Source organism: Neopsephotus bourkii, unplaced genomic scaffold, assembly GCF_033783945.1.
Source record: "Neopsephotus bourkii isolate Nb327-2 ecotype Australia unplaced genomic scaffold, CSIRO-AGI_Nbou_v1 NB_107, whole genome shotgun sequence".
Classification (NCBI taxonomy): domain Eukaryota; kingdom Metazoa; phylum Chordata; class Aves; order Psittaciformes; family Psittacidae; genus Neopsephotus; species Neopsephotus bourkii.
In genome coordinates this window covers 8,326,442-8,352,717 of record NW_026900624.1, presented here as the reverse complement: position 1 = coordinate 8,352,717, position 26,276 = coordinate 8,326,442, and the positions used below count along the sequence as shown (strand labels likewise).

The following is a 26,276-nucleotide window of genomic DNA, read 5'->3' as shown; positions in this document are numbered from 1 at the left end:
CTTGTTTTCCATCTGAGACTGAGATGGGAAAATTGAGCCATCCTAAGTGGGGACTGTGTTAACACATGGCATATATAGAAACGAATCCTTCTCGTCACATCTACCGCATGCCATGCTAGGATTTATTTTTTTCCCCTTCATGGGCTGCAGTGGAAGCTGTTGGCTCAGGGTGGTGTCTGGGATTACTTCATTTACAGGAATAATGTTATACAACTGCTGTAGGCTGTAGGACTTGATTTGCAACTGCTTAGTTAGCTGAGAAGACCCCCAAATGTGTTGCATGCCATGTAGAAAAAATGAGTGCTGTAAGTAGTAAACTGGGATTATGATTTCTGTTACAGAGGAGGTCATGGTAACACTTTTGTTGACTGCTTATTTAAAGCTTGTTAAAACTTTGTTTTTTTCAGGACTTCTGTCTTTTTACAGCGGCGCTTTGGAGCACTGGGGGGTATTAGAATGGTTCAGTCCTCTTGGGGAGGGCAGATAACCTTCTTGGTGTGGAGTGGCTTGGTGCAGAGGAGCACAGAAATCACACACAGAATTTCTTCATCTTTCTTTGCAAAATCCCATGGCTGCTTCTCCGCAGGTTCTCAGCGGTTCCCTGGCCACCTTCTGGCTGGCTTCAGGTGCCTTGTTTGGTAAACCTTCTGGCTAATGTCTACATGATTTAACACAGCTTTATTCTAGGTATGCTCTGCTGGTGAAAGCAGTGGAGAGAGCAACTGTCTTCAGCCATGCTCTCTATCTGGGGATGTGAAACTTTGCTGAGCCTTTTTTAGAGGGTCATGATTTGATTCCAAGATTATATTTAGTTTTCTGTTTCTGATGGTTGGGACAGATATCCTGAGGCCTTAGATGAGACCTTCAGTGATGGGCAGCAGCACCAAGGCATCACAGCCAGTATTTTTTCTTTATCTTCGAGTCCCTGTGTAGCTGATACTTCATTTGTGTGTGCTCCTTTCCAGTGTTGAGCAGATCTATCCTGAGCCACAGCATGCTCACAGTGCTCTGATTTCATCCAGTGTTTCTCATGATACCCAAATTGCTGATTACTTGTCAGCTGACTTTCTGAGGAGCTGAATGTGGCTTTTCATCGGTCTGGATGGTCTTTCGTTTCTGGGCTTGAGGAACCCGCAGGGCTGGATTGAGACCTGGGCTTTACAGCAGTAGGTGCAGAGCAGTTGGTATGCAGGCTTTCATGCTTTATTTGCAGGGAGCAAGCACTTGTGGTGGGGTCTTTGTGTCTCTGTCATCTGACAACTTTTCTCACTAGGCTTTGATTTCATCGACGTAGAAGAAACCTCAGCAGCTCAGCATGTGATGACCTGCATGTTTGCCTTGGGCTGTTGTGGTGTTGGGTTTTTTTGTTTTTAATTTGGGTTTTGTAATATTTTTGAGGTCTTGTATCCAAAACTGGTGAGAGCTTCCAAGAATGTGTTCAGGGCAAATTGCTCAGATCACACTGATACCCTTACCAAGGAATTTTTTTGAGTTACTTCAGTATCTCTGCGTGTTACTTTGGTATTGGAAATTAATGAGAGGGAGGGAATGACCTGTCTATGTACTTCTTCCTTCTCCTTTCCCCCCCAAATTCACCAAAATTCAGGTAATTTCTCAGCTGTGAGAAGAATTGTGTGCTCTTCTGCTCAGCAGAGCCTTGAGAGTTGGATGCTGCATCTGGCCCCATATGGCAGCAACTCTACAGGGCACCATCACCCCGAAGCCCAACAGAATAATTGTGGGGCTGGAGAGGGCTTCTCCTGCTGTTGCCTTGCTGCAGCTGTGCCAAGCACAAGAGCTGGGGACAAAGTTGTTTGGGATTTGGTTGGTGGGTTGTTTCTTTTTCATGCTTCCTCCTAGTTGTTTGCAAGTAGCAAAGATAAGGGAGAAGCTGTCATGTATTACAGATGGATCGCGAACATCATGGGCACTCAGGAGACTGGGAGAGTATCAGGAGAAGGAAGAGAGTGGTAGGAGAAGGGACATTGGCTTGAATGGAAAGAAAGAAATAGGAGATGGCAGCGGGAAGCTGATCACAGCCAGAGTGGGGGGCAGGTACTGTGTTGGATACCTGAGCCAATGCAGTTCCCCATAGTGAACTTGATTACTGCCCTCTGCAGTTATACTGGTTTAACTAAGAAACTATTCTGAAATAACATGAGGGAATACAGAGCATTTTTTGACTTTTAAGATCTTAAATTTGCAACCTCCACTTTAAACCTGCCTGCCCAACTGCCCATGCCCCACGCCCTCATGTAAACCTTGCATGACACCTGGACTTCTTCTTTCCCCCTTTTCTATAGTTTTGCTTAGCATAGTATGTTTATGACATACATGACTCTGGGATTCGGGGTGGATTTGGGAAAATGCTAGGATTAGCAAGACAGGTGATAACCTTTGATTGCAAAATGAAGCAGTACGAGTTGACATTTAAGGGAAGCAACTGATGGTTCAGGAGGAAAATGCGTTGTGCCATGGGGTGCATAGGATGCCAGCAGGCACATGCCTTCCCTTGGGACTGGCTGGGGTATTCCTGGGCTTCGAAGTGATGGCCCAGGTGTGTGGATGTCTCTTGCCCAAGGGGGCATGGAACAGGCATTCTTTTTTTGCCTGGGGCATCAAACTGCTGTCAGAAAGTGCTGGGAACTTTTAAGGTCTTGAACAGAAAACCATCTTTCTAGCTGTCTTTGCAACAAATTGGCCTGTTCTTTACTTCTCTTGTTTTAGAAGGTCTGAGTTGATGCTCAAAAGGTTTGACAAGTGATAACCAGGGAGCCTGGCTGTTTTCTCTTTTGTGATTGAAGCTATAAGCTGGCTCTCTGAAGTTAACAGAGCAGGATCTTCCAGGTAAAAAGCAAGGACCACTCTTGGCAGCAGGACTGCTCCAGAAACCTGCTGGGAGCAGGGAGTGTGAATGCAGTGGTACTCCCTTGGCAGCGAGGGCAGTACAAATGGTGCTGGTTACAGCCAGGGATGGGCTGAAGCAGGAGCTCTGTGTTCAATCTTCCTGAGCCTTTCAGTTTGTCTGAGGCTGAGATCCATACTGCATAAAATTGATGTTTCTCTCAGCCTGCTTATCTGCTGGCCAGCCTATACACTCACTTCCACATGTGCTCTTATCTTGAAACCGGAGATGCACCTGAAATTGTCCTTTCAGGATTTGGAAGCTTTTTTTGATAAAGCTGTCTGTCTGCAAGTGTTTTCAAGGACTCATCACACTTTGAAATCGTGGTATTAAAATAATTGCCTTTGAAATGAAGGGAGAATCATGTGCCCTACATCAGAAATTCCTCTTAGTGCTTATTAAGCTGGTATATAAATGTCATGGCTTACATCCACGCGGTGTTTATACTGAATTTTTAGCTGTATCAGTATCTTACTCTCCAGAATAAATGCCATATAATCCTGTTATGAGCAATATTCTTAATTTAGATACCAAAAATAGGACATAGACAAATCTGAGTTACTGTAAGAAAGTAGGAAAGGAAATAGTCCTGCCTTATGAGGAAAGATCAAATTCAATTGAATCATCTAGTGTGTAATGTAATGGTGAGACTAGAGAGTTCAGGCTGTTTCATTAGGATAGCGCAATGATTGCTGTATTTTCTCCTGTCTTTGTTGGTTTGTTTGTTTCCTGAAGGCCTGATTCTCCTCTGATGTACCTCTGCTGAGGTGTGCAATGAGGTGGTAGGTTAGCAAACACCCTTCTTTCATTTTCCTCCGCCCTGAGCAGATCAGTGCACAGTGATTTGAGTAAGCAAAGCAGCAGGGACTTAGCTTATCCCCCAGTACTAAACCCCTGATTTGAGAGAGATGAAGTAGTTCCTCAGAGACCTACAGTGAGTAGCACTGGTGAGGACAAGATGTACATTTTGGGAGCAGAATCATCCTTTCTGTGGCACGTAAGTGTCATCCAAGAGCTCAGATATCTGAAACATCTTCCTTGTTTAACCAAGCCAACATCCTGGTGCCTGGAGGTTCCTTTTCTCATGCCCTTAGCATCTGTTCTTAAATAACCACAATGAAACTAGCAATCATATAGGCATCAATAGCTAATCAGTACCTGGTAAACTAAGGAAACTAATATTGCCTGCTGTGTGCCCTGCAGGTTGACGACTGAGTAGCCAGCATTTTGCTCCTTGCCATGAGTTGCAAAGGCTGTTAACTTTTGGCAAAGTTGCTGTCTGTGTGCTGGGGAGGTTGGTCAGCTTTCTCCCAGGCACCCAGGCACTTCAGTGGAAGCTTTGCCTGACTCATTCCCTTCTGCAGGCACAGCCTGAACTCTCACCATGTGAGCTCTCTCATATGATAGAGCAGCCTTTGTTTGCCCTGATTCATTTTTTGTTTTGTTTTCCGTATGGAGTCAAGTCAATTGGTCACAGTGGTTCTGTGTAACCTGAAGAAAATATTACCTAGAAATATCTTCATCAAGAAGTTGCTTTTCTTTGTGATGGCACTTCACATCACTGAACCAGAGTGATCTAGAGCAAGATCTATATTGGAAGAGAATGTGCCTTTGTTGCAGATTTGTACCTTTAGTTTTTCCTTTGGACCCAAACACCCTCTCACCTCACCACCATAGCTGTGTTCCAGTAATGCCCCTAAGTGGAGAAGGAAAGAAGGTTGAAGCCACAATGATCAGGATGTGTGTGGAGACTTGCTCATGTTCGGTTTGTGGCAGAGGTCATGTCTGGCAGCTGATGGACTGAAGTCAGTCAAGGTGAGGAGAGCTGCTATTTTACTGTGAACTTTATTACCACAGACCTGATACTACTGAAAGCACCTACAAGTTACACAAAGCTGGCAGGATCTGTATTTTGAGGTGCTGTTTTGATCACTTATGAATCAGGAAGCCAGTGTTCTACCCGTTGACTTCAGTGGCATTAAGGATCATGCTTGTCAAATGTGGGCTTACACAACTTGCTGATCTCAGGCTGGGTGGGTCTTGCTGAAAAGATCCTGTGCTGACATAGAGACTGCCTCTATTTCAGGCTGTGGTTCAGCTAGATTATTGATCCAGTTTAAGGGGACCAGATTATAAACACTGTGAGATGCTGAGCTGCTGTGAAGACATTTTGCTGATAAGGAGCTGTTCAGAACATTTGGAAAGTTCAACTCTGCTGTGGGACTGGGCAACCAGTCCTGACTATACTCACAAGGCTCAGTGTCAGGGGTGGTTTGCCTGGTTGGCTTGATGCCCATCAGTCAAGACTTGATGTGCCCTGTATGTCATTCTGCCTAAGCCCCACCAGGCAGTAAAGCAGCTGTGGTGGCTCTGCCATCTGGGCAGTGAACAGCCAGCTCTGTCTGTGTACAGACAGAAAATGGGATTGTACATCTTATCAGGTGCTGGGAAAACCAATACTGAGCTCTGCTCCCATTTGTATCTGCTGCCAGCTCCCAGCATGAGTTGAAAATCCAATAGGTGGGGGCTGCCACTCTGCCACATCTTTGCTATCTGCAGGAGACCCTTGTTGGCTGTCAGTGTTTCAGCCCCAAAATAGTCTGGCAAGGGAGGAAATGCAGTCTGCAATTGCCAGCTTGCAAGTGCTCACAGGGCTTTGTGGGTTTGGTGGTTTTCCATCCAAGACCTTGGCCCCAGTTTCCATTATTACTGCCTTCCCCTTCCTTTCCCCTCTGTTTTTGGTTGCTTGCTGTTCATTGCTTCCCTTGCAGTTTTGGACACTGTTTGACACCTTTGCATCCTGTGAGTATCTAGAGTAGCTAGCCTTACCTTCACTTGTGTGTTCCTGCTCCTTTATAGCTTATCTCATTGTTTCATTTAGGGCCTTCTTTGCAGCTGTGCTCCTGTTCAGGTGACCTCTGTCGTCTGTGCTGGAGTGCTCTGGGCAGAGGAGGAGTGGTGTGCACAGACCAGCAGGAATAGGGTATCATGTGCTGTGGATAGTTGCTGCAATCTCTCATTTGGATCGGATGTGTGGTGCCAGGGGCTTTCTTGGTGCCTGGGTGTGGTATTTAAGACATGCTTCCATGTTCAGCGGGGTGTTGTCAGCCAGTGATGATCCCCGGTCACTAAAGGTAGGGGCAGCAGTGCTTTGAGCAACTGAAATAACTGCATGCTGGGAGGATGGGAAGGAGAAGTGCAGCTAGATTGCTACATCAGAAGAAACTATTAGTGTAGTCAGTTATTATGGCAAGAAACCATGTATAAACACAACAAATAGTAGTAGTAACTATGTCTGTCTCCTTTAATTCTTCTACTATCTGATTAGTTGTCAACATCTGTTAATTTCTGCTACTGAAAAAGATGTAGACAGTTCTGAGGTTTGCATTCTTAAGGGTGTGTGTTGTGTATAATTTACAGTGTATTATGACAGCTGTAGTGAAAGCTGTGACCCACACCATGGAGCACTGAGATACGGCTGCGTTTCTATCTCCTGTATTATCTAGAAGCTTGGAGCCTTGCTGGCATTACAACAGGAGAGGAAACGTGTTTAGTCATGTTACCCTCATTAGGCATTTGCATATGGCTCTTTAGAGCACAGTACAGCACAGGGTTGCTGGCCTACAGCCACTTCAGCTTCTTGGGATCTTGTCAGGTCTTGCAAGCAAAGGAGCAACAGGCTGGGTCACAGATCTTGGGCAAGAGAACCTCCAAGGAACCCGCTGCTGTTACAGAGATACTGGAGACATCCTTGTGATGCCATGTGTGTTTTGGCATGTGTACAATGCTGGGGGGGGGTGTCTATTGTTAATTACTTGATACATTCTTTCTTTGGAAGAGCACTGTATTATTTTCCAGTGTTAGTGGGAAATAACACTTGATTCACGTCTTCCCCATACTTTGCCCAGTTCTAAATGGTTTGAAGGTGAATTGCTTGGGATCTGCAGACAGGTATAGCATTGATTATGTCTCATTATCATGAGATAATGATTGCTCAGTCATGGATTGCATATCCATCCGCACTTAAGTGTGGCCTTAGAGCAGTGTGGAGCTGTGCTTGAGATTCCTGGATGCTGTTTCCACTTGAAGTGCTGTCTTTCTCCCTACTTTCCCATGAGTAAGAAGTCTCCACTGGTGAGAATTTTGCACAGGGAAATGAACATGGGCTCTACTCAGGCAGGCCGTACATGTTAAAAATAGCCATGAAGACGAGAGTAACAGGAGTCTCAGCTCAGGTGAGCAACTGGTAACCTAAGCTCTTCAGAGCAACTGGTTTAGCTAAGCAGTTTCTTTTGATTTAATGCCCAGTTTACTTCATCTTTATGTCTTTCTTCAGTCAGGTTAGCTCTCTTGAGAGTGGCAGCTGGAATTAGGAAGATAATGTATTTTTCACAGCATAGACCTACCCTTATTGTTGGCAGACTGCTGTGTAGATGTTCAAGTTGCTCTCCCCACCTCAGCTGGAAGTTTCCTGCCTTGGGCCACACTACTGTAGTACCAGGAGAGTCTTGTGCCTGCAGGCTGCTGCAGTGTGAGGTGGCTTGTGAGTACAGAGCAGGTGGTCTCAGCAACCAGAAGCACTGCCAAGTACATCCTGAGGAGTGCTTCTGGTGTGGGAACTCACCTGCAGCCAGAAATGTTTCCTCCGGCTGGAAGGAGTATTGTGGCTGTCTGGCTGTGGCTTCTCATCATTGGTTTCAGGCCTGAAGAAGTTCTCTGTCCCAGGATCTGTTGGTTTCCCTCCTTCCTCCTGCAAGCCCCCAGAGCAGCCCTTGTAGCTGGAGCACTGCTTTCTGGGCACAAGCCCCTTTGCTGGTCACTCACTGTGGGGTCAGTGCTGAATGTCTCCTCCCAAGGCTCCCAGGCACATGGTCTGATCAGGTTGGCTTTCCTACCTGTTTACTCAGTGGGCTGCTCTTGAAGCACATGGTGTCGGGGATGACCTTATGTACCTTACCTAGACCTGCCTCTTACCTGCCAAGTACACACTCGTGCTGAATCCCTTCCCTCCATGGAAGGTCAATCTCTTCAATATTGACCTTATCCTTCCACTGATGGGTCCCCTATTTCAGACACCTGAATGTCCTCTGGCTCTTTTCCTCCTGGTTCAATAGTTGGGCAGTGTAAGCTACATAAGCAGTCTAGTCCTGCCCAATTCTAAGCTGCAAGGGAGCACAGACAGTCAGTCTTCATGAAGAAACCCCACCTCGGCCCCCCAAAAGCTGGTAGTATCTTTCCCAGTGAGACCACTGCCACAGCCAGCACCTCCTGCAGCATCAGCACAAGAGGCAGGATTTGGCCTGGGTTGTGCTGAGTTGGAAGAGGGTGTCCAGAAGTGGGAATGATCTTCAGCACTGAGGACAGAGCTGGTATTGCAGTATAGCAACAGCAAGTTAAGGTATCTTCTACTTAAACAAAAATTTTTCTATAAATCATAAGCAAATTTTGCCTGAGTAACATTAAAGTAGTCTTGCTCAAGCTTTGAAACGGACACAATAATGTCAGAAGTGTGACTGAACATCATCAATCATTTCATTGAAAGCTGAGGCTTGGATTAGAAAAATGGGATGCCATTTAAGTAGTTGTCTTGTTCCTGTTATTTTCCTAAGTCACTCAGTTTTAGACACAATAATGCAACATGGGGAATTAAATCCATACTTTTTTGAAGGTTTTTAATTAGCTGGCAGTACTGATTCAGGTCTTGCAGTCTGTAAAATACAGCACATCACACTACTTCATCTTGGATAGTGCTCCACTTTCTTTTTAAAGACAATTTAAATGGATTATTAGGGGAGGTAGGAAAAAAAACCTGCCCGTAAAGCCCCGCCAACAAAACCAGAGCTCAGAAATGGCAATTTTGTATTCTTGACATTTCTCAGAAAGCTGCTTAAGATTATCTCCTTAAAATGGCAGATTTTGCCTGCAAGTCAAGTAGAGGAGCGGGAACTGGTATTTCATTAAAATACTGTGAGAAGCCTGAATGCATTTCTGATATTTGAGACATTTGCAGGGAAAAAAGAGCTTGCTATTTGGAACTGTCAGAAGTTTTAATGAAAGATAGAAAACAAATCCCGAAGGCCAGTTGTGTGTCTCGGATACCTCCACTGCCACGTATCTGCTTCTTACCACACAGAGATACCTGGTTCTGGCTGCTTCTTTTTTTTTTTTCTCTCTTCTTTTTCTGAATGTACATGTGAAACCTTTTATTTTAATCGTGTCAGGCTGTGAAAGCTGGGGCTGTTCAGCCTGGAGAAGAGAAGGCTGCATGGAGACCTCATAGCAGCCTTCCAGTATCTGAAGGGGGCCTATAGGGATGCTGGCGGAGGGACTCTTCATTAGGGACTGTAGTGATAGAACAAGGGGTAACGGGTTCAAACTTAAACAGGGGAAGTTTAGGTTGGATATAAGGAAGAAGTTCTTTACTGTTAGGGTGCTGAGGCACTGGCACAGGTTGGCCAGAGAAACTGTGGCTGCCCCATCCCTGGCAGTGTTCAAGGCCAGGTTGGACAGGGCTTTGAGCAACCTGGTCTAGTGGAAGGTGTCCCTGCCCATGGCAGGGGGTTGGTTCTGGATGAGCTTAAGATCTTTTTCAACCCAAACCATTCTATAATTCTAATGTTGGATGTTCAATCAGGATTTAGATAAACTGGAGTGATGATTGCTCTTAAACATTATAAAATGTATAAGATGGACTTTCTTCTAAAACTTTATTAAGAAAAATGAGGAGACAGTGACTTTCTCAGGGATCTGCCATGTGGACAATGCTTTTTAAATTTTTGGGGTGTTGTTTGTTTTTGTTTATTTGTTCATTTTTGTTTGAGTTGTTTTGTTTTTCATAGAAATGAGGTTTATTCTGAGTGTTCTGCTCTACTCTCACCTCACAAGATTAAGGAGCTGGGCTTCTGTCAAAGATTTTTTTACTTCAGCTTGAAAAACAGAGTTGGAAAAGTTGGGAGATCAAAACATAAACTGCAGAATAAGGCCTCTAACAGCAGGAGGTGTGTAGGGAATGTTATTTTGGAAAGCACTACTTCAGCATTTCTCATAAACTCGTATTAAAGGCAACAAGTTTAATATTATTTTCCACTCAGATTGTATTGCAATATACCTTAAACTCAGAAAATAAGTAAATTTCTTTCCTTCAGTCACTTTTGAAGCTAAGGCATTTTCCAGTTGGGAAGATCATTGTTAATGAAATACAGTGTATTGGCAACATACTGTTGTAAGGCTTTAACAGCACTAATCTTGCCCCTAGTTTCATGCTCTGTGTACTTATTTCCACAAGTTTCCACAGGGCTTCCTGTTGGACTTACAGCTTATTTGCACACAGCATTTATCTTCAGTGATCAAGTAAGGCTGTTTCCCTGGGTAAAGTAGTTGAAGCGTGTAATGAATTGCAGGAGCACCCAACTTAGCAAACTTTAGGCATAGTTGCAGTGGCTGGTTCTGAAAGTTTGTCCTAGAGAAGTCCCTGTGTTATAGCATGTAAGCAGTTAGAGCTTTCTTGTAGTCTTGCTTTTTGGACTAGAAAACCCTTTAATAGCAGTGTTACTTCAGTAACACAGTATTTGCAAAGTATTTCAGCACTTGCAAAATTTCAATATATGGAGAGGGATCACGCTCATGTTGACTGCATAGAACAGTGTTACTTGGTGTAGATGAATCCATTGATGCAAGTGGCAGAGTTCCATGCTGTAAGGAGGGTGATTACTGTAGTGCTACTGGGCGGGGGGGACTTGGTGCACAGTGGACCTTTCTGTGAGCATTCAGCACGCTTGTGATCTAGAGCTGCTCCTGTTTCTGTCCAGTGACTGACAAGCTGCTTAAATGACTCTGCTGCAGGCTGTTACTGCCAGTAGTAAATTATAATCTGTTCCTGAGAGAAAGCATACTGTGATGGGACTCCAGCATGAAGGTGTATGATGGTTTACGTTCTGAAGTAAGTAATGTTTCTTTTCCTAAACAGGGATGAAGCTGTAAGTCTATTGTATACGTAAAGTAAACATTCTTGCCAGTGTTGGATTTACTCTTCTGTTTTTAAGCAGCAGGATCATTGTAATCAGGGCCTTGGAATCACCAGTTTCTTCTGCAAGCCCAGACTAGGCTTTCTGAGTGCTTGCTTCCCATTCAGTAGAGCAAGATCTTCCTCTAAGGGAGGATCCCATCCTAACTTTAGCCAGGGAAACAAAATCTGCAGTGCTTCAGAGCTAAATATAGCCTGAATCAGAAACAGTCCCTCCAGTGATGGCTCAATAAACACATGAAAAATAATCAGCCTTAACAAATGGGAATGAATATAGGGGCAATAGTTTTAAAGTAGTTCTTTTCATAGATCTATTATATATGAAGCAATAATCAACCTTTAAAAACTTCTCTAGTGCTTGAGAACAATCAAGACTTCTCTCCAGGTAACTCCTGAGCCTCCGTGTGTGCCACGAAGGATTTGGCACCAGGTGTTCGCACAGTTGCTGAGGAAGCTCGTTCACTATTGTTTATTGAAGGTGAACTTTTGTGACTTGGTTTTGGGTGAGGTGTTTTTTTTTTTTTTGGCATGGTAACAGAGGACAACTTCTACGTCCTTTGTTTTTTTCCAGCTGGTTCAGTGAGGTCCTTGGTTGAGGCACAGAGACCTGGTACATCTTGCCAGCCGCCCCCTTTCCCTTTCACTGGCAACTATCACAGTGTTTTAGGAGTCCTGTTGAGTTCTCCCCCTTGCCTCTGAAAAAATACATTGAAGATTATCAGCTCATCCCTATTAAACTTCATAAAGGTTTTGACAGTGCATGTGGATATTTGTTTTTCCCACATGCAGCCTCCTCGCTCCTGTGGCCTTCATGGACTGGGCACTTCTAGTGATCACAAGTTCCCTTTTGGTTTCAGCAAGACTGTTCGCATCCTACAGCTTAAACCTGTGTTGTTCACTGGGACCAGGATCTTCAGGCGCTGGGGCTGTCCCCTGTTTTTATTTACCTTTGGTACATGAGAAATGGTGAAAATTGGCACATGGTTAATATATACCTTTCTACAAGACTGAGTCTTACCCCCCACAAAAGTCTGGGAAAATGAAACATTTTTAATGTCTGCTTCTTTTAGCATTAGATGTCTTAACTTGATTTGTATGTAAGTAGGGAAACTTTGAAGTGTTGCTGAAATACAAAGGGAAAATACTTCAAAGAAGCGTAGCATTAAAAGTGTATCTGATCCCTTGAGATTTTTGAAGTTTTATCTTGAGATTATATATTCAGAGGAACATTTGTATGGAAATACTAAAGATCATTAATTCATCCAAAACACTGTTGAGTGTTGCCTGTCAGAATGCATTGAACTATTTTGTACTAGTTTTGAATTCACATCATGGCAGATGATGGGAAATCAAAATTAGTACAAAATCGAAACTTCACCCTTCTATGTTGCCAATGTCCATGACGCAGTAAGAAGTTAACATGGTCTCTGGCAGGGAAGCCAAAGTACAGAGCTGCCTACAGCGTGAGTCCATGTCCAGCACAGATCCCTGGGTAAGGCCAGATAAAACCAGTCTGTTAAGCTCCCAAAATTTCTGATCTACACTGGTTTACCTACTGGAGTGGGGCCATGGTGGTCTTTGGGAGGCAATAGGCTGTTGGATTACAGACTGCTCTCAAATATCTCAAATTTTGAGAGCGTTTCAGATCTTGGATCTGAACTTTTTTACAGTTGAGCATCCACTCCTGTAAAAACATGCCCTGCTGTGCAGGCGGAGGGGTTGTTTTTCCTTTTGGCAAACAAGGATTCTGGCATCAAAGTTTTTAATTGCAGGAATTACATTAGCAAGTCCCAAGAGCTCCAGGGTGACTGTGTACAGGAGGAGCTAATTAGATGTGTGTAAATCATGGCCTAGGCAGACCTTAAATCCTCACTGTCTTCTGTTACAGTGGGGCTTAGGAAAGTTAGAAAACTATGAAGTTACACAAGAACTACTTTTTCCCAATACAAATACAAAACAGCAATGAGGGTACTTTTGGTCTTTTTATGTTATAAAAGCAACTTTTAATTAAAATACTGTTAAATGACTTGGTTTTGAACCTTTATTTTAACTATATCTGTAAGTTGAGGGAAGGGAAACAGTTAAGCAGCCTAAGATGGTGGGGTTTTTTTTCTCTATTGCAGACTTAGAAAAAAGAGTCAGGTGATCCTGCTTCCCCCAGTCACATCCCTTCTATGTCTTACTATATTACATGTCAAATAAGGGACTTCCTGTGTTCAAATTTCTAGGATATTCTCAGATCACATCAAACTTCCTTCAGCAACTATGTGATTGTATAGTATTTTTTCTTTCTTAATGAAAATTGTAATCCAAGTGTAATTACCTCCCTGTAAAATCTTGAGTTTTGGGAGAAATCTGATCTTGCAAGGTTTCTGGTGTGTAAAAGTGGGTTTCCAACACAGTCTGTAAATCTCACTGGCATATCAGAATTGTAGATTGGCTTAAACACATTGCAGATACTTAATAATGGAGATGGGCAATTCAACTCTTGCCCAGGTCAGTATTTCTGCATTATCCTTGTTGTATGATTAGTCACACCTAAGTTTGCTTCAGATTCCTTGACTTGGATCATGGCACCACTGGGCTGGGCAGTACAGAATGGTGTGTGCTACCCCATCCACTGCTTATCCTGGTGCCTGAGAAAGCTTTGCAGCCTCTTGTTTTGATTAGACTGCACTGGATACCCAAACCAGGTGGTATATAGGTGCATTAGCACTGTGCTATTGCAACTGGATTATAAAACTTCATGCACCTCACTTAAAAGTTATCTTACTCTCTATTTTAGTGCATTATAGTCCTGTCTTCTACTGGCAGCCTACTGTTTGTAAGCTTAGTAATAAACCACAACATATTGCTATATCTAATGAAACAGACATTTGGCATTGTTCTATGTAATTAAAACAAAATGTTTCACATTTAGCAGATCATCTGTAGCAAGTAACCTTAGTCTCAGTAACCTTGTTACACCACAGAAATCTAAGTAGGCTTGTAGCAGCTGCAGTTCTGTCCCCTGTTGGCATCAAACATGCATTGATGCAAGCATGCGTTAAGTTTATGACTGCTAAGATTTTTCTTCATTTCATAAGCTGCATCTTCCTCTGTTGTAAAGCTGGCACTTTCTGTTCATCTTGCTAATCGGGCCATGGGCGATGGGGTGGATATTTCCCTATCCCACATATGCATGGAGACTTGGCCAAAGAATGGAGAGTGGCTGCTCCCTTCCATCTCTAGGTCTCTCTTACTGAAGAAGAAGCAGAAAGAAGTCTCATTTCCCCCTGCCATCATCTCTCTTCCCAGCTTTCTTCCTTTTCCTGTGGCAGAAGAAAGTGAAGACGATAGGTAACCTGTTGCCTCCCTGCATCTTGCTGGTGAAAGTCCTCTTACCTTCCTGTATTACTTGTACCCCATAACCATTCAGCCCATCCTAGCATTGTTTCCTTTCCCCTAGCATTGATATCTCCTTCTTGTGAGCTCTTCCGAGCCCCAGCCACAGCTCAGCCAAGACCTCACTGAGTTTTTCTGCCTTGGGTGATGCTGGAGGACAAAGGGCTCCAGGGTATGAAAACATCTTTCTGCAAGGGATGGCGAGGAAGTGTCAGTCTGACAAGGAGAGGCTGAGACAGGATGGAGATGTCTCTATCTCAGAGCCAGAAGAACTGACTGCAGGCTTTCATGAAGGAGTGGGCAGCAAGAGAGCTGGTTTCTGTGTCCTAGCTGCAAAATTGCCTTTGCACTGAGAAGCAAGGCTGGCCCAAGGGTAAGCATGACACAGCTCCCCCAGCCAAGTAATGCTGTGTGTTAGGCAGCAGTGCAGACAGCGTTTGGCTCCTTAAACTTGTACTGTAGTAGTAGTTTTTTGGTGGGATTTGTTTGCTTGCTACTCATCAATTCAGCATTCGGAAGAATCATAGAATGGCTTGGGTTGGAAGGGACCTTAAGAATCATCCAGTTCCAACCCCCTGCCATGGGCAGGGACACCTTCCACTAGACCAGGTCGCTCAAAGCCCCATCCTGTCTGACCTTAAACACACCCAGGGATGGAACATTCACAGCTTCCTTGGGCAGCTTGTGCTAGTGTCTCACCACTCTTACAGTAAAGAATTTTTTACTGATATCTAATCTAGATCTCCCCTCTGTCAGTTAAAAGCCATTCCCCCCTGTCCTGTCACTACATGCACTTGTAAAAAGTCCCTCTCTAGATTTCTTGTAGGGTTTCCTTTAGGTACTGGGAGACTGTTACAAGTTCTCCTTAGAGCCTTCTCTTCTCCAGGCTCAAAAAGCCCACCTCTCTCAACTCTCTCAGCCTATCTTCAGAAAGAGAAGGACCCTTTCCTCATGCTGAGGGCACTTGGCGTTTGTCCTTCATTGCTTGGCACTGAAATGTTGGTGTTGAAAAAGCAAGACAAAATCAACAGCACTCCACCCCCTGGCTGAAAAAGAGTAAGAAAGCTTTGCTTACTCCAGTGTTACTGAAATCCCTAGTTATCCGACTCTGGGACTCTGGGCTGTGTTGTAGGAACTGGAGGTTGTATCCTGGGAAGAGATGTGGGGGACAGAAGCAGGTCAAGAGAAAGTGTGGGAAGGGCAGTACTGGGGAAGGGCCATGTCTGTGAGTGCCTCTTCACCATGGCCTTGAGAGGGGGGCTCCAGAGCTAGGCATCAAACTCAGGCTGTTCCTGAGGAAAGAGATGGGGGAGAGCATCCTGTCAGTGCTGCATTTCTGGCCAAGAGGCAGCTGAGCAGTGTGCCGCTCTGCAGGGTCTTCATCTGCGGCTGCTCTGGCTGGCAATGGGTTAACACGCAGCTGTCAAAACATAGAGGTGACAGCATTTGCCTTTGCTGTCTCATTGTTGACATCAAACCTGCATGTTTCAGAATGTGTCTTGCACGTGAACTGTTTAGGCCTTTTCAAAGCTGAGGACTAATTCAGAATTTGAAGTCTGTGTTCTGAAGTGCACATCTGCTATTTCAGGAATCTCAAAGGTCCATTTTTAATAGTGATTAAAGTCACATGCTGCCTAAAGCAGGTTGTCTTGATGTAGACTTTCTCAGATCCCCAGGGGTACTACCAACACTACCAAGTATTGGCAAAGAGCTTTAGGAGAAAGGAAGATAAGAGGCTCACATGTTTTTGAGGTAAGCAAGAGAAAAAAGAGACAAAATTGGCCTCCAATTTATTATTTTTCATGTTTCCTCCCTGTATTTTTCTCTTCAAAAAGCAGCCCTATTCTAGGATATGGGGAGGAGAGGAAGTCCTCAACCATGTTGAATTTTACCCTGCTTTATTTTTAAAGAAGGTAAAGATGGCAAATTGTGCTCTGTCAGGGGATTGTTGGTGAATCAGTGATGGTACTGCCAACCTCAAGTTCTCCAATATCGTGGTTTTTAAAAACCAGAAGTATCCTCATACGCAAAGTATGTACTTCAGATATCATACGCTGCTTTTACGTATTTCTCCAGAAATGTAAATCTTAAGGTAGCAAAATCAGAGGCAGATAGAAGGGGAAGGATGCAATGCTGGGACTTTATATGCAAATTTTCTCCATGTAACAGTTGATGCTGTGGAATTACAAGGTATTGGGTTTTCTCTTGTGTTTTACAGGCACATATGAAAATACTATTCAAGCTAAATATATTTTATTTGCTTTCTGGGCTTTTCATGGTGGGTGCTCTCTACTTTCGCTTTGTGCTGTGTCAACCCTGAAATTGTGGATCTGTAAACTCATAGACATGGAGGTCCAAAATGTAAAGGCCAAACCTTTTCAAATCTGGAAGCTTGTGAATTTGATCTGGATCCAGCCCATTAAAACGAAGTGGCGTGAGCTATGAAATCAGATCTAAATGTGGGTCTGTGCTCAGGATTTGGTGGGTTTGAGGTATTTTTGAAGAACTACCTTTAGGACTCTTACCCAACAGTGCCTCTTTTGTTTCATAGCCTGTGTGGCCACAGCGTGTCAATAACATGCTGCTGGGGAATGTGTGGCATTTCCTTGCTTGCATTAGCAGTCTTGGGGTGAGGAATGAATATCTCAATTGTTTTTCTAATCAACAGACCCAAGGAAAACGTGAGAAAATAGCGCATTAATTTCTTGACTCTCCAAAGTGAGTAGTTAGTTGGAGGCATTTACTAAGGTTATCCAGTAAAACGTCAGCAGCCTAAAGGCAAGTGTATCTGTGAGGTTTTTTGTGTAAAGGGTGAAAGTGAGTCGGAGGAGTGTTTGCAGACAGGTATTTGGATTACACAGCTGCTTTGCAGGTAAGGTACTGCTGCTCCAGCTGCCTCTGTGTCTTCTGCTGGTCACAGAGCTCACTTGTGCATCACACAACAACATGACCTGTCACCTGCTCTATTTTTTAAACTCCTTTCGTTTACAACAGAAAAAGAGCTGCTGGAGAACAGGGTAACAGAGATAAGCAGCCAGAATGATATCAATACTGCAGACCAAAATAAATGGTTTGTTTTGTAATTGGATATGAATCTAAGCCATGAACCTTGACTCAGAGACTTTGGGTGTTTATATAAGCTGTTTACTGTGTATACATCTCTGTCAAAGTATCTGAAGGGTGCTTATCTTGTTGAGGCTTAGCTTTTGCATCACAACTAATGTGTTTAACAAATTTCAAGGCAAAGTACAGAACACGTCTAAGCTGGCCGGTAATAAAAGTTGTTGTGTGATTTGAGGTAAGTTTTTTTCCCAGGTATAAACAGTTATATCTTGGAAGGACTTCTGTGCTTTATGTTCTTAAAATGCTTTTAAGTCTTTTCTATGGCTTGATACCTTTTATCTCAAGATAATGTACTATGGGATGGGCTTTCAGCCTCAGTGTGCTTCCATTCATTTTTATCAGTTAAAGGAAATAACGTTTATTGTATAATAAAGAAATACTGAAATTCAGGGAACAAAGAAAGGATCTAGAGTTAGGGAACAAAGGGACATTTGTTGCTTTTTTTGTAGTCCTGGATAATACAAGAACAGTTTTGCTTTGATGTAATTGACTGGAGTTCAGCGACTTCAAGAATAAATTTGTATATATATAACTAGACATTATCAGTTGAAGTAAGCCTCTGCCAATGTTTGGGTTGGGTTGAATTCATAATAATGTTTATCTTTTTTGCATGGTTGAGTATCGGGCTCTTGGAGGGTGCTGAGCCTGCAGGTTGGTGAGGCCAAGGCCGCTTCAGGGCCGGGGCTACTCATAGCCATCCTTCCGGAATGGAGGACTTGTACATGGAAGGACCAGCCAAGAGGACGTTCTTGCTCTCACTAGGCCTCCTTGCTTGTGTAATAGCTGTTCAGCCATACTGGGGCAGGGGCTGCTAGGGAGGTGTTCATGTAAGCTGTTTGCTGTGTATACCTCCCCATGCACAGAAACCTGCCTCCATGTCATGGCCAGGGTCTCCCCTTGGGGAAGGGGGTAAATGCCTGAATTAGGCGGCTCAAAGCATGGCTGGGACACAACTAGTTTCCTGTCCCTGCCTCATGCTAACATACTTCTCTACATTAGTCTCTTAACATATTTCCAGCATTTCTAATTTTACTTTTTAGATTAGTTTTTCTCTTGCAAAACACCAGAGCAGTATATTCAGCAGGATCCATTTTCTTTTTTAGTTTCTTCTTTCAGGCCTGGAAGATAGGAAATGGAGTAATTTTTTGTGTTAAAATAAATGTTAATGACTTCTAGTGTAAACTAGCTGAATATATTCATTACTAAGTGTTAAACGCTACTGACTGGTGACATTATAGTTGAGCATCTTCCAAACGTCCCATGAGAAATTGTGCCAGGGATTTAGAGTGAAGTCCCTTGAAGCTGTTTTTGTTTGTGATTGAAATGTGTTTTGCAAATAAGTCTCTGCATGTTTGTATTTATCTTCTGGCCTGCCAGAAAAAAAGAATAAATAGATGTGATTATGTGTCTGAAATTTGTCTTCATAGACTAGACCTTTATCTTATAAAAATTGATTAATTGCTAAGGATGTGTTGTTTTACTGTTGAGGGGCAAGAGAGATGCTTCAGACTTCTCATGCAGTCATCTCATATAGGACTGAGAGTGGAGGAGGGACATTAATTTTGACAGCAAGGTGAAATTTGAGGTCTGTCTTTGCTGTAGAACAGGTCTCTCCCACCATCCTCCCTGTAAAAGATGACTGAATTTGCTAGCTTTTTGTCATTGTATTTTTGTGGTAGACTGCTTTGGGGTAACAGCCTTTTCTTGTGGGTCCTTTTTTTACTTTCTACAGCTCTCAGAAACAACCCCTAATCAAAATTTTCAATTTCTGTGTACCAAAAATCCCCTGGTTTAAGGAGTGTTCTGTAGGAATGGAAGAGTTCGGAAACTCAGTTTGCTCATCTTACTGCATCATATCATAAAAATAATATGTAGCTGGTGCTTTTTTCCCAAATGCTGAGCATTGGCAAAGCAGGCAGGGGGGTTGGAACTAGGTGATCCGTAAAGTCCCTTCCAGCCTGAACCACTCTGTAATTCTATGTGTGGGAAGAGGAAGGTGAGCGGGAGAAAAGGCCAGCCCCTGCCCTTTCCTGGAGAGGCTGCATGCAGGGCATAGTGTCTGCTTTTTGCTTTCAGACCTGCTAGCAGGCAGCTGATCCTGCTCAGCTCTGCAAACCTCTGAGTTTTCAAGTGTAGTGTCATTTGCAGGTGGACATCAGAGTGAGACTACCCCAAAATTAAAACAAACAAAAAAATAGGCTTGAAGATGTTGCCCCAAGATACCTCTGTGTGTGGTGTTTGATCTAGGAAAGAGGCAGCCTCTGGGTAGGGAAAACTGTGATTTCCTACGTATGTAACATGTTTAAGCACTTTTTTTACTTTTTTTTTTTAAAGTCTTCCATTTTAATTAAAAATCTGATTTTGAAATCTGTATTCAAGCAGCTTTCCTGTTTGCATTCAGCAGACTGCAGTTCCTATTCTCAAAGCCCCTTGTTTTTTTTCTGGCTTTCCTTGGGTTTATTTGCAGGGCAGTGTTTTGTTTTCTCTGTAAGTCATTCGCAGTACATCTTCACGAGCACTGTAGCTGGAGGCTTTATATGTCATTCAAAAATAAAAATAAAAAATCTCCACCTACTGAAAAGTGAACAGCATAGCCCTAGCAACCGGCTCGTGTGCTCAAACCAGAGGAAGGGACATTAAACAAGACCAAATAACATCATCTCTGTAACAGCCAGGGATATGGTAGAAATGCCAGCTAGTGACAAGATTAATCAGAACTGATAGTGGAGGTAGCTGCATTTGTGGTTTATTGTTATTTTTAATGGTGGATTGTAAGTACAGCCTCAATGAAGAGATGCTTGTTCTTGTGGGCATGAACAAGGTATTCAGCTGGGAGCAATAAGAGGGGGATCTGCCTCTGTAAAAACAACCCTCCTGCCCCATCTTGCACTGATTGTGCACCCAGGAAGGTAAGTGTCATCATTTTCTTGGAAAGCAAGGGAAAACTTATTTTCAATGGTCTGTCAGACAGGGTACAGTCAGTACTTTCCTCTCAGACACAGTCTCAATGGCATTATGCCAGGGGTGGATTCTGTGTGTCTGCCTCTCTGTCTCCTGTGTGCACCTTGTTTTCTCATTCATCTGCTGTGTTATCCATCTGTATTAAGATGATTATTTTCCTTTTTTTTTTTTTTGTACTTTTGTGGATGCAAGGAATTTAAACTGCTTGACATCATCTGAAATATTATCTATTCATCATTTTCCAAAGGAATTCCATTGTGCTTCTCCAAGATAGATTTTCATTTGTGTTACCTGATTGCGTAGATTTCCTTAATCACTGATAGCAAAAAGACCCAAAGCCTTATGTTTTCTCTTAGGTTTTATTTCCATTAGACCAAAGCCGTAAAAAGGAAAGAGTAGGAAGGAACATACATTATTGAGAAAGCTCTGCTGTGTTAATTGGTCAGCCAAAGCTCCTCAAAAGTTTGCGAAGTCAGGTGATCTTTGTGCCTCTTCAGTAGGCATGGGGATTAATCCACTGGTATTTCAATATTGTCCTTTCTCCTGTAATCCACAAAGGGCTGATGATATGCGACTTCTGTGTAATAATTTTGTTTCTTTGACTCTGTCTTCACCCCCCCTTTTCCGCCCTCTTCCTCCTGCCATTTGTTGTCTTTTCATTTTCCATGCAGTTTGGTTCTTTGGTCTGTTGGTGTATAAGGTCTTTGATTTACCTCCTGCCCATCTGTTCCCCATGTGCTCGTGATGGTGTGCAAAGCATAAAAGCAATTCTACGCCCTTAGTGGGGAAGGATGCATCCAATATTATTTTTCTATTACAGCAGCTTTACTTCCTGACTGCTAGATGCAGTCCTAGAGTGCTAACACTCTGCTGGGAAGGTGGCCAGAGCAGGATGTGCTGTTCCAGGCTAGTTTTCAGTGACCATTTTTAGGACCAAATAACCATGAAAATGGGATTTTTGTTGTGTCAATCTCCAGCTGTTCGGCTGGGGGCTTTTTGTTCTTTTATTTCATCTTGCCAAGTTTCTCAGCTGTAGGCTTGGTCAGGCTGCTAGCAGATGTTCCGTGAGTGGTGGAAGGGGTTTTGGAGATCAATGTGTTTGCATGGTCTTGCTTCACTAAGTTTTATCTTAAAATATTTCACTGTTGCTCTCAGCAGTGTGGCTCCTTTTGCAGTAGCAGTGGACGAAGCACTGTGCAGACTGCCTGTCTTTCCTTGGAGGTAGGACAGGTAACAGAGGGGTAAATGCCGGTGGTCTCTTGGATGCTGTTGGTACCACTGCCTGACACTAGTGCTCTCACCAGTAGAGCTGCCTTAGGGATTTTTGACAACAGTGGTGAAAACCCTTGTTTAAGAAAAGCAAGGAGTGGGTTTTTTTTGGAAACGTGAGGGCTGGTTGTGCCTGGATGAAGCACAAGAATGGTATTTTTTCTGTGCCTATGAGCCATGGCTTTATTATGCAAGTGTAAATTATCAGTTCCTTGCCCCCAGTTAATGTCTTTCCTAACCAGAAGGTGAGAAACAAGGGGTGCACTGTGAACAAACGTGATTAGGAAGCACTCTGTTCCTTAGGGCATTTTTAGCCTGCAATGAGCTTTTCCTAAGCAGCCTGCTCAGTACTGTATTTAATGCTTGATTGTGGGCTGCACTGAGCTCACTGATGGCTGAGATGGGAGGGCACTACTGGCAGTCTCATCCTTGCTCAAAGCAGGGATGGGTGCCCAGGGCAGACTGCACCATGCAGGGTCCAGTTGGGCTGTGAGTTACTCTAAGGGTGGGGACCCCCAAAAGGGCAACTCTTTTCAGCTGTCCTTGAAGTAATAAAGTTTTTAAATTTTATTTTTTTTTATTTAAGGTGGATTTTTTTGATGGTTTTGTTTGGTTTTGTTGGTGGTGTTTTTTTTTCCCTCTTTAATGCTTAAGTGGAATTCCCTGTGTTTTAATGTGTACCTATTGCCTCTTGTCATGCCACTAGGCGCCAGTAAGAAGAGTCTGGCTCCGTGTACTTTACTCCCCCATGAGGTGTTTATGCACATCAGGGAATATCATAGGCACTTCTGATTCCCAAACAGTATTTGGATGTTGTGGGTTTATGGCTGCTTTGCATCATTGGTCCTTTGTGATATAGAGCTGTGAGGACAGCTGCTTGGGCCAGCAGCAGCCCTGGACGTTCTCCGTGTGCTCTTTGCCTTCAGAGGGAAATCTACCGTGGTTGTTCACACCCTGCCTGTGTTCATAGGCACCCATGTTTGAGCAGGACCTGATTATCGGAACCAAGATACCCTAAAGGAGAAAAACCAAGACTCTCTTCAGTATTGCCCAAGTGAATGAGTTTGCAAAAGGTGTGTTTTCTGCTCATATTTATTAGGCGTAGAGACACTGGACCTAATGTCTTGCAGGATCTGCATATTATGGCAGGTATTGTACTCTTTGAATTTTAGTATTTACATTGTGCTTAAAGTTGGGGGCTTCCTTTTTGAAGGTTGGAAGTCTTCAGTTACTATGCTAATGCATTTTTTAAGTTTTCAGCACCTTAACTTACAGGTGTTTTGATGTTTTAAAGTTCTCTTGGCTTTTCTTACTCTATTACCTAAATAATATAGCAAGGCACTAGCTGAAAGCATGGTAGTCTGTGTTCAAAAGTTACCTTAGGGTTTGAACCTACTTCGTGTAATCAAAGTTTGTTATGGAGGATGAAATGTTGGCATTTTAAGGATAGCATTTCAGCAGAGCTAACTGGCTACTTCAGCTGGGTGAAACCAATGAGGTGACTCGTAGGAAGGAAAAACTGAATGAATTTGTGTTTTGGTTTGGTTTTTAGCAGGCTCTTTTCCAGGACTTATGCCAGAGGTACTGTGAACAACTTTCTTAATTGCTTATGTTGGGGCAAATGTCAGCAGTAGTGCGGCCTAATACAAAAAACAAATGGCAGGGTATGCAAAAGGTTAAAGCGAGTTTTCCTTCCTGGTGTTTGTTTAGCTTTGTTCCCTAACTGTATTTATAGCAGAAGTAGTCTCATGTGTCCTAGATTAAAGCCGTGGCAATCTGGGCTATTTCTGTGGCTTGTGTGTCCATTGTACTGGGGTGGAGGTCCACCTCTGACCTCTGCAGCTCCACTCCAGCAAAGTACCTAAGTATGTGCTGAACTTGTAGCCCATGGGGATTTAAGGCCTACAAGTTCACCTGCCTAGGCAGCAGGTCAGGTAGGTTTGCTTTTCCAGACTCTGCTGGAAATACTCTCCTGGGGACCAATTCTGGCTTTCAGAAGTTTGAGGGTAAAATCAGATTGCACCAGTAAGGCGTGAATCTCTGCTAAACTCAGAGCAGCATCTTTGGAGAGGTAGTCTCTGAATGCTCAGTGAGTCATGGGCATTTGAGATATCCTGCCTGTAGGCAAACAGTTGCATTCCTGGTACTTCTGGGTTGTTAGACATCCAGAAATCTTGGGCAAATGGTCAGACTTCTCTTTTTTTTATACCAGCAAATTCTTGGGGAGAAAAAAAATATATCAGATAGACACATGGTTTACTGCTGAATTGCAGCTTCCTTTTAGTGATCAAAGGACTGTGTCTTCTACGCAAGCTTCCGTGAAGTGCCGTGTGGTATTCTGAGGTGCTCTGTGGTATGTCCCTTCAGTGCTATGGACCTGTAGGCAAAGCAGGCCACAGGTTGACCAACATAGGAAGTGGATTATTGGGTTGGTGGTTTGGTTCTTTGATGCCAGTTCATGCCTGGTGATGGAACACCTCCAGGTCTTGTGGTCAGCAAACAGCCCCAGTCTTCCTGCTGCTCTGGTGACAGTGGTGTCTGAATTCAGAGAACATGCAGTGAAATTAAATTCTCTTTTGCAGATTAAATTGCAGACTTGAGGCTCTGGATCCCACTGGCGCTATTGGTGTTTGATTGCTCCTTATGGTGTAACTGGTGATCGTTCCTGAGAGGAGAAAAGATGATGAGTGATGCAAGTGACATGCTCGCTGCGGCTCTGGAGCAGATGGATGGCATTATAGCAGGTAAACACTTGGGGCCACTTGTTCATTTAGCTGTTCCAGTCCTCCTTTCTTGGAGGGCAGAGTTTCAGGGTGAGAAAGGAATGTGCTGGTAATAGTGTTTGGTGTCTTCCATTATAGTTTAGAGATTACAGGTAAATACAGTGGAGGGATTGCACAGACTCACACACAGACACAGCTAAATGGACTGTAATTTTTCATCTGCCATCTATCAAAATGCTGCTTAAAGTGATTGAGTGCACACAGCGCCATGAAAGCCAAGGACAAGGCACGCCTCAAACCAGGATGCATGTGTTTAAAGAGCTGCTGCAAGGCAGAAGGAGTAAGTTGGTTGAACTACTCTGAACTTCTCTCAGTTAAAGAGAGTTAAAACATGAATTTTCCTTTTTTCAAAATTGGAATGCTTTGGGCCCAGACATTTGATTTGGTGCTGCCTTGAACATCCAAGTTTTTTATAAGTACCTGTAAATTGTAAGTGGACCAAGGAGAGGTATTGCAAAGTATACAGCCTCTGCTTTGAAGGTGGGTCTGGTGCTTTAGAAAATAAGTACAAAACACAGAGGAGCAAAGCAGCAAGAAGTTAATAGTTTTATTCCAGCAGAGTTATACAAACAGCCACCTAAACTGAAAAAAAAAAATAGTCTGCAGGAATAGCAACATGGTTATAAAGTCTTTAATAGTTCCACTTGATTTCCCTTTGGGGAAAAAATAACCATACAGTGCGTGCTTTGTTTGATAATGACTTTTCTCTGCAGTTTTCTGAAAGATATTAAGGACACATAGCAGGAACACATGTAAAGTGGATTCAGTTGGATCGTAATGATCTCTAAAAATACATGTAAGCTGTGACTTTAGTAATTTCCATAAGTAGATACTGGTATTTGGATCTGATCATGTATCCGTGTGTCCAAGAGCTTCAGTTGGTTATGGCAGGATGAGGTTTAATATAAAAATAAAATGCGATGTTGGGATGTGTAAGTCACCATAGACTTCATTTATCCATATGTCTGTACAGACCTATAAAGTAGTGTAACAAAGGGAGGGAGATAAACTCCTATGCTGTTCTGGGGATTTTTTCATCTTCATTTCTTTCAAAGGGAATTTGCAGAATACTTGAATTTTGTGACTTGCAAGATGAGGTGAATGAAAGTTCATGGAAGTGCATATATGGCATATCGCTGTAGTTTCAAAAAGTTGACAGTACAAAGGATGCTCTGTCACGAAAATACCTCATTGTACCAAGGCATTACAGTATTAAGGTCACAAATCAATGTGCTGAAACTATAGTTGGAATTATCTGAGTTAATTTAAATCAACCTTAATTCTAAATTCATAATTTCCTTCCTTACTTAATATATAGCAACTTTTAATGTAGGTCAAATATATATACTGTGAGTTTATGCAAATAAGAGATTTTTCTCTTTATTAACATGCAAATGTGAGTGCTGCCATGTCAAACTGTTGGGTTTAAAATCTACTCCTGTAGAAGTGATTTGGTCTTTTTATTTATCTTCATAATTTTCTTTATTCTTTTAGAAACTTTCCAGGGCGTTGGAGCAGTATGACATATTCCTACATAAAAAAATGCAGAGCATAGTTTCCACTGGACACTATCACTGTCTGACTTAGGTCAGCCAGCCCCTACAGGGTGACTCAAAGCATTAGCGGAGCCTGTTCCCCCCAAGTACTTTATGTCTTTGCTACATCCTGAGGAGCAGGAGCCCAGCCTGTGCCTTGAACCTAAGGGCACAGTTATGGCATACATGTCCTCTGTCAGATCAGTCCACCTCCTTCCTGCTGGAGCTTCCCAGCAGGGAATGCCAGCAAGGGCTTGCTGTTTTCCGAATTGCTGCATGGTGCAAGCAGAATT

General features: G+C 43.1%; 1 protein-coding gene across 17 annotated transcripts in view; it reads left to right on the top strand.

Annotated features, from left to right (window-relative positions):
- The window catches only part of PPFIBP1 (PPFIA binding protein 1), a 113,112-nt gene that overhangs the window by 37,190 nt on the left and 49,646 nt on the right, over positions 1-26,276 (top strand). For 16 of the 17 annotated variants that reach the window (XM_061359624.1, XM_061359618.1, XM_061359610.1 and 13 more), the window contains one exon: positions 24,248-24,409. In XM_061359624.1, coding sequence (XP_061215608.1) covers positions 24,346-24,409 — 64 coding nt within the window. In that variant the 5' untranslated portion in view covers positions 24,248-24,345. Of the gene's footprint in view, positions 1-20,028; positions 20,345-24,247; positions 24,410-26,276 lie in introns of those variants that run through there. The other variant, XM_061359561.1, reaches the window with a different exon arrangement.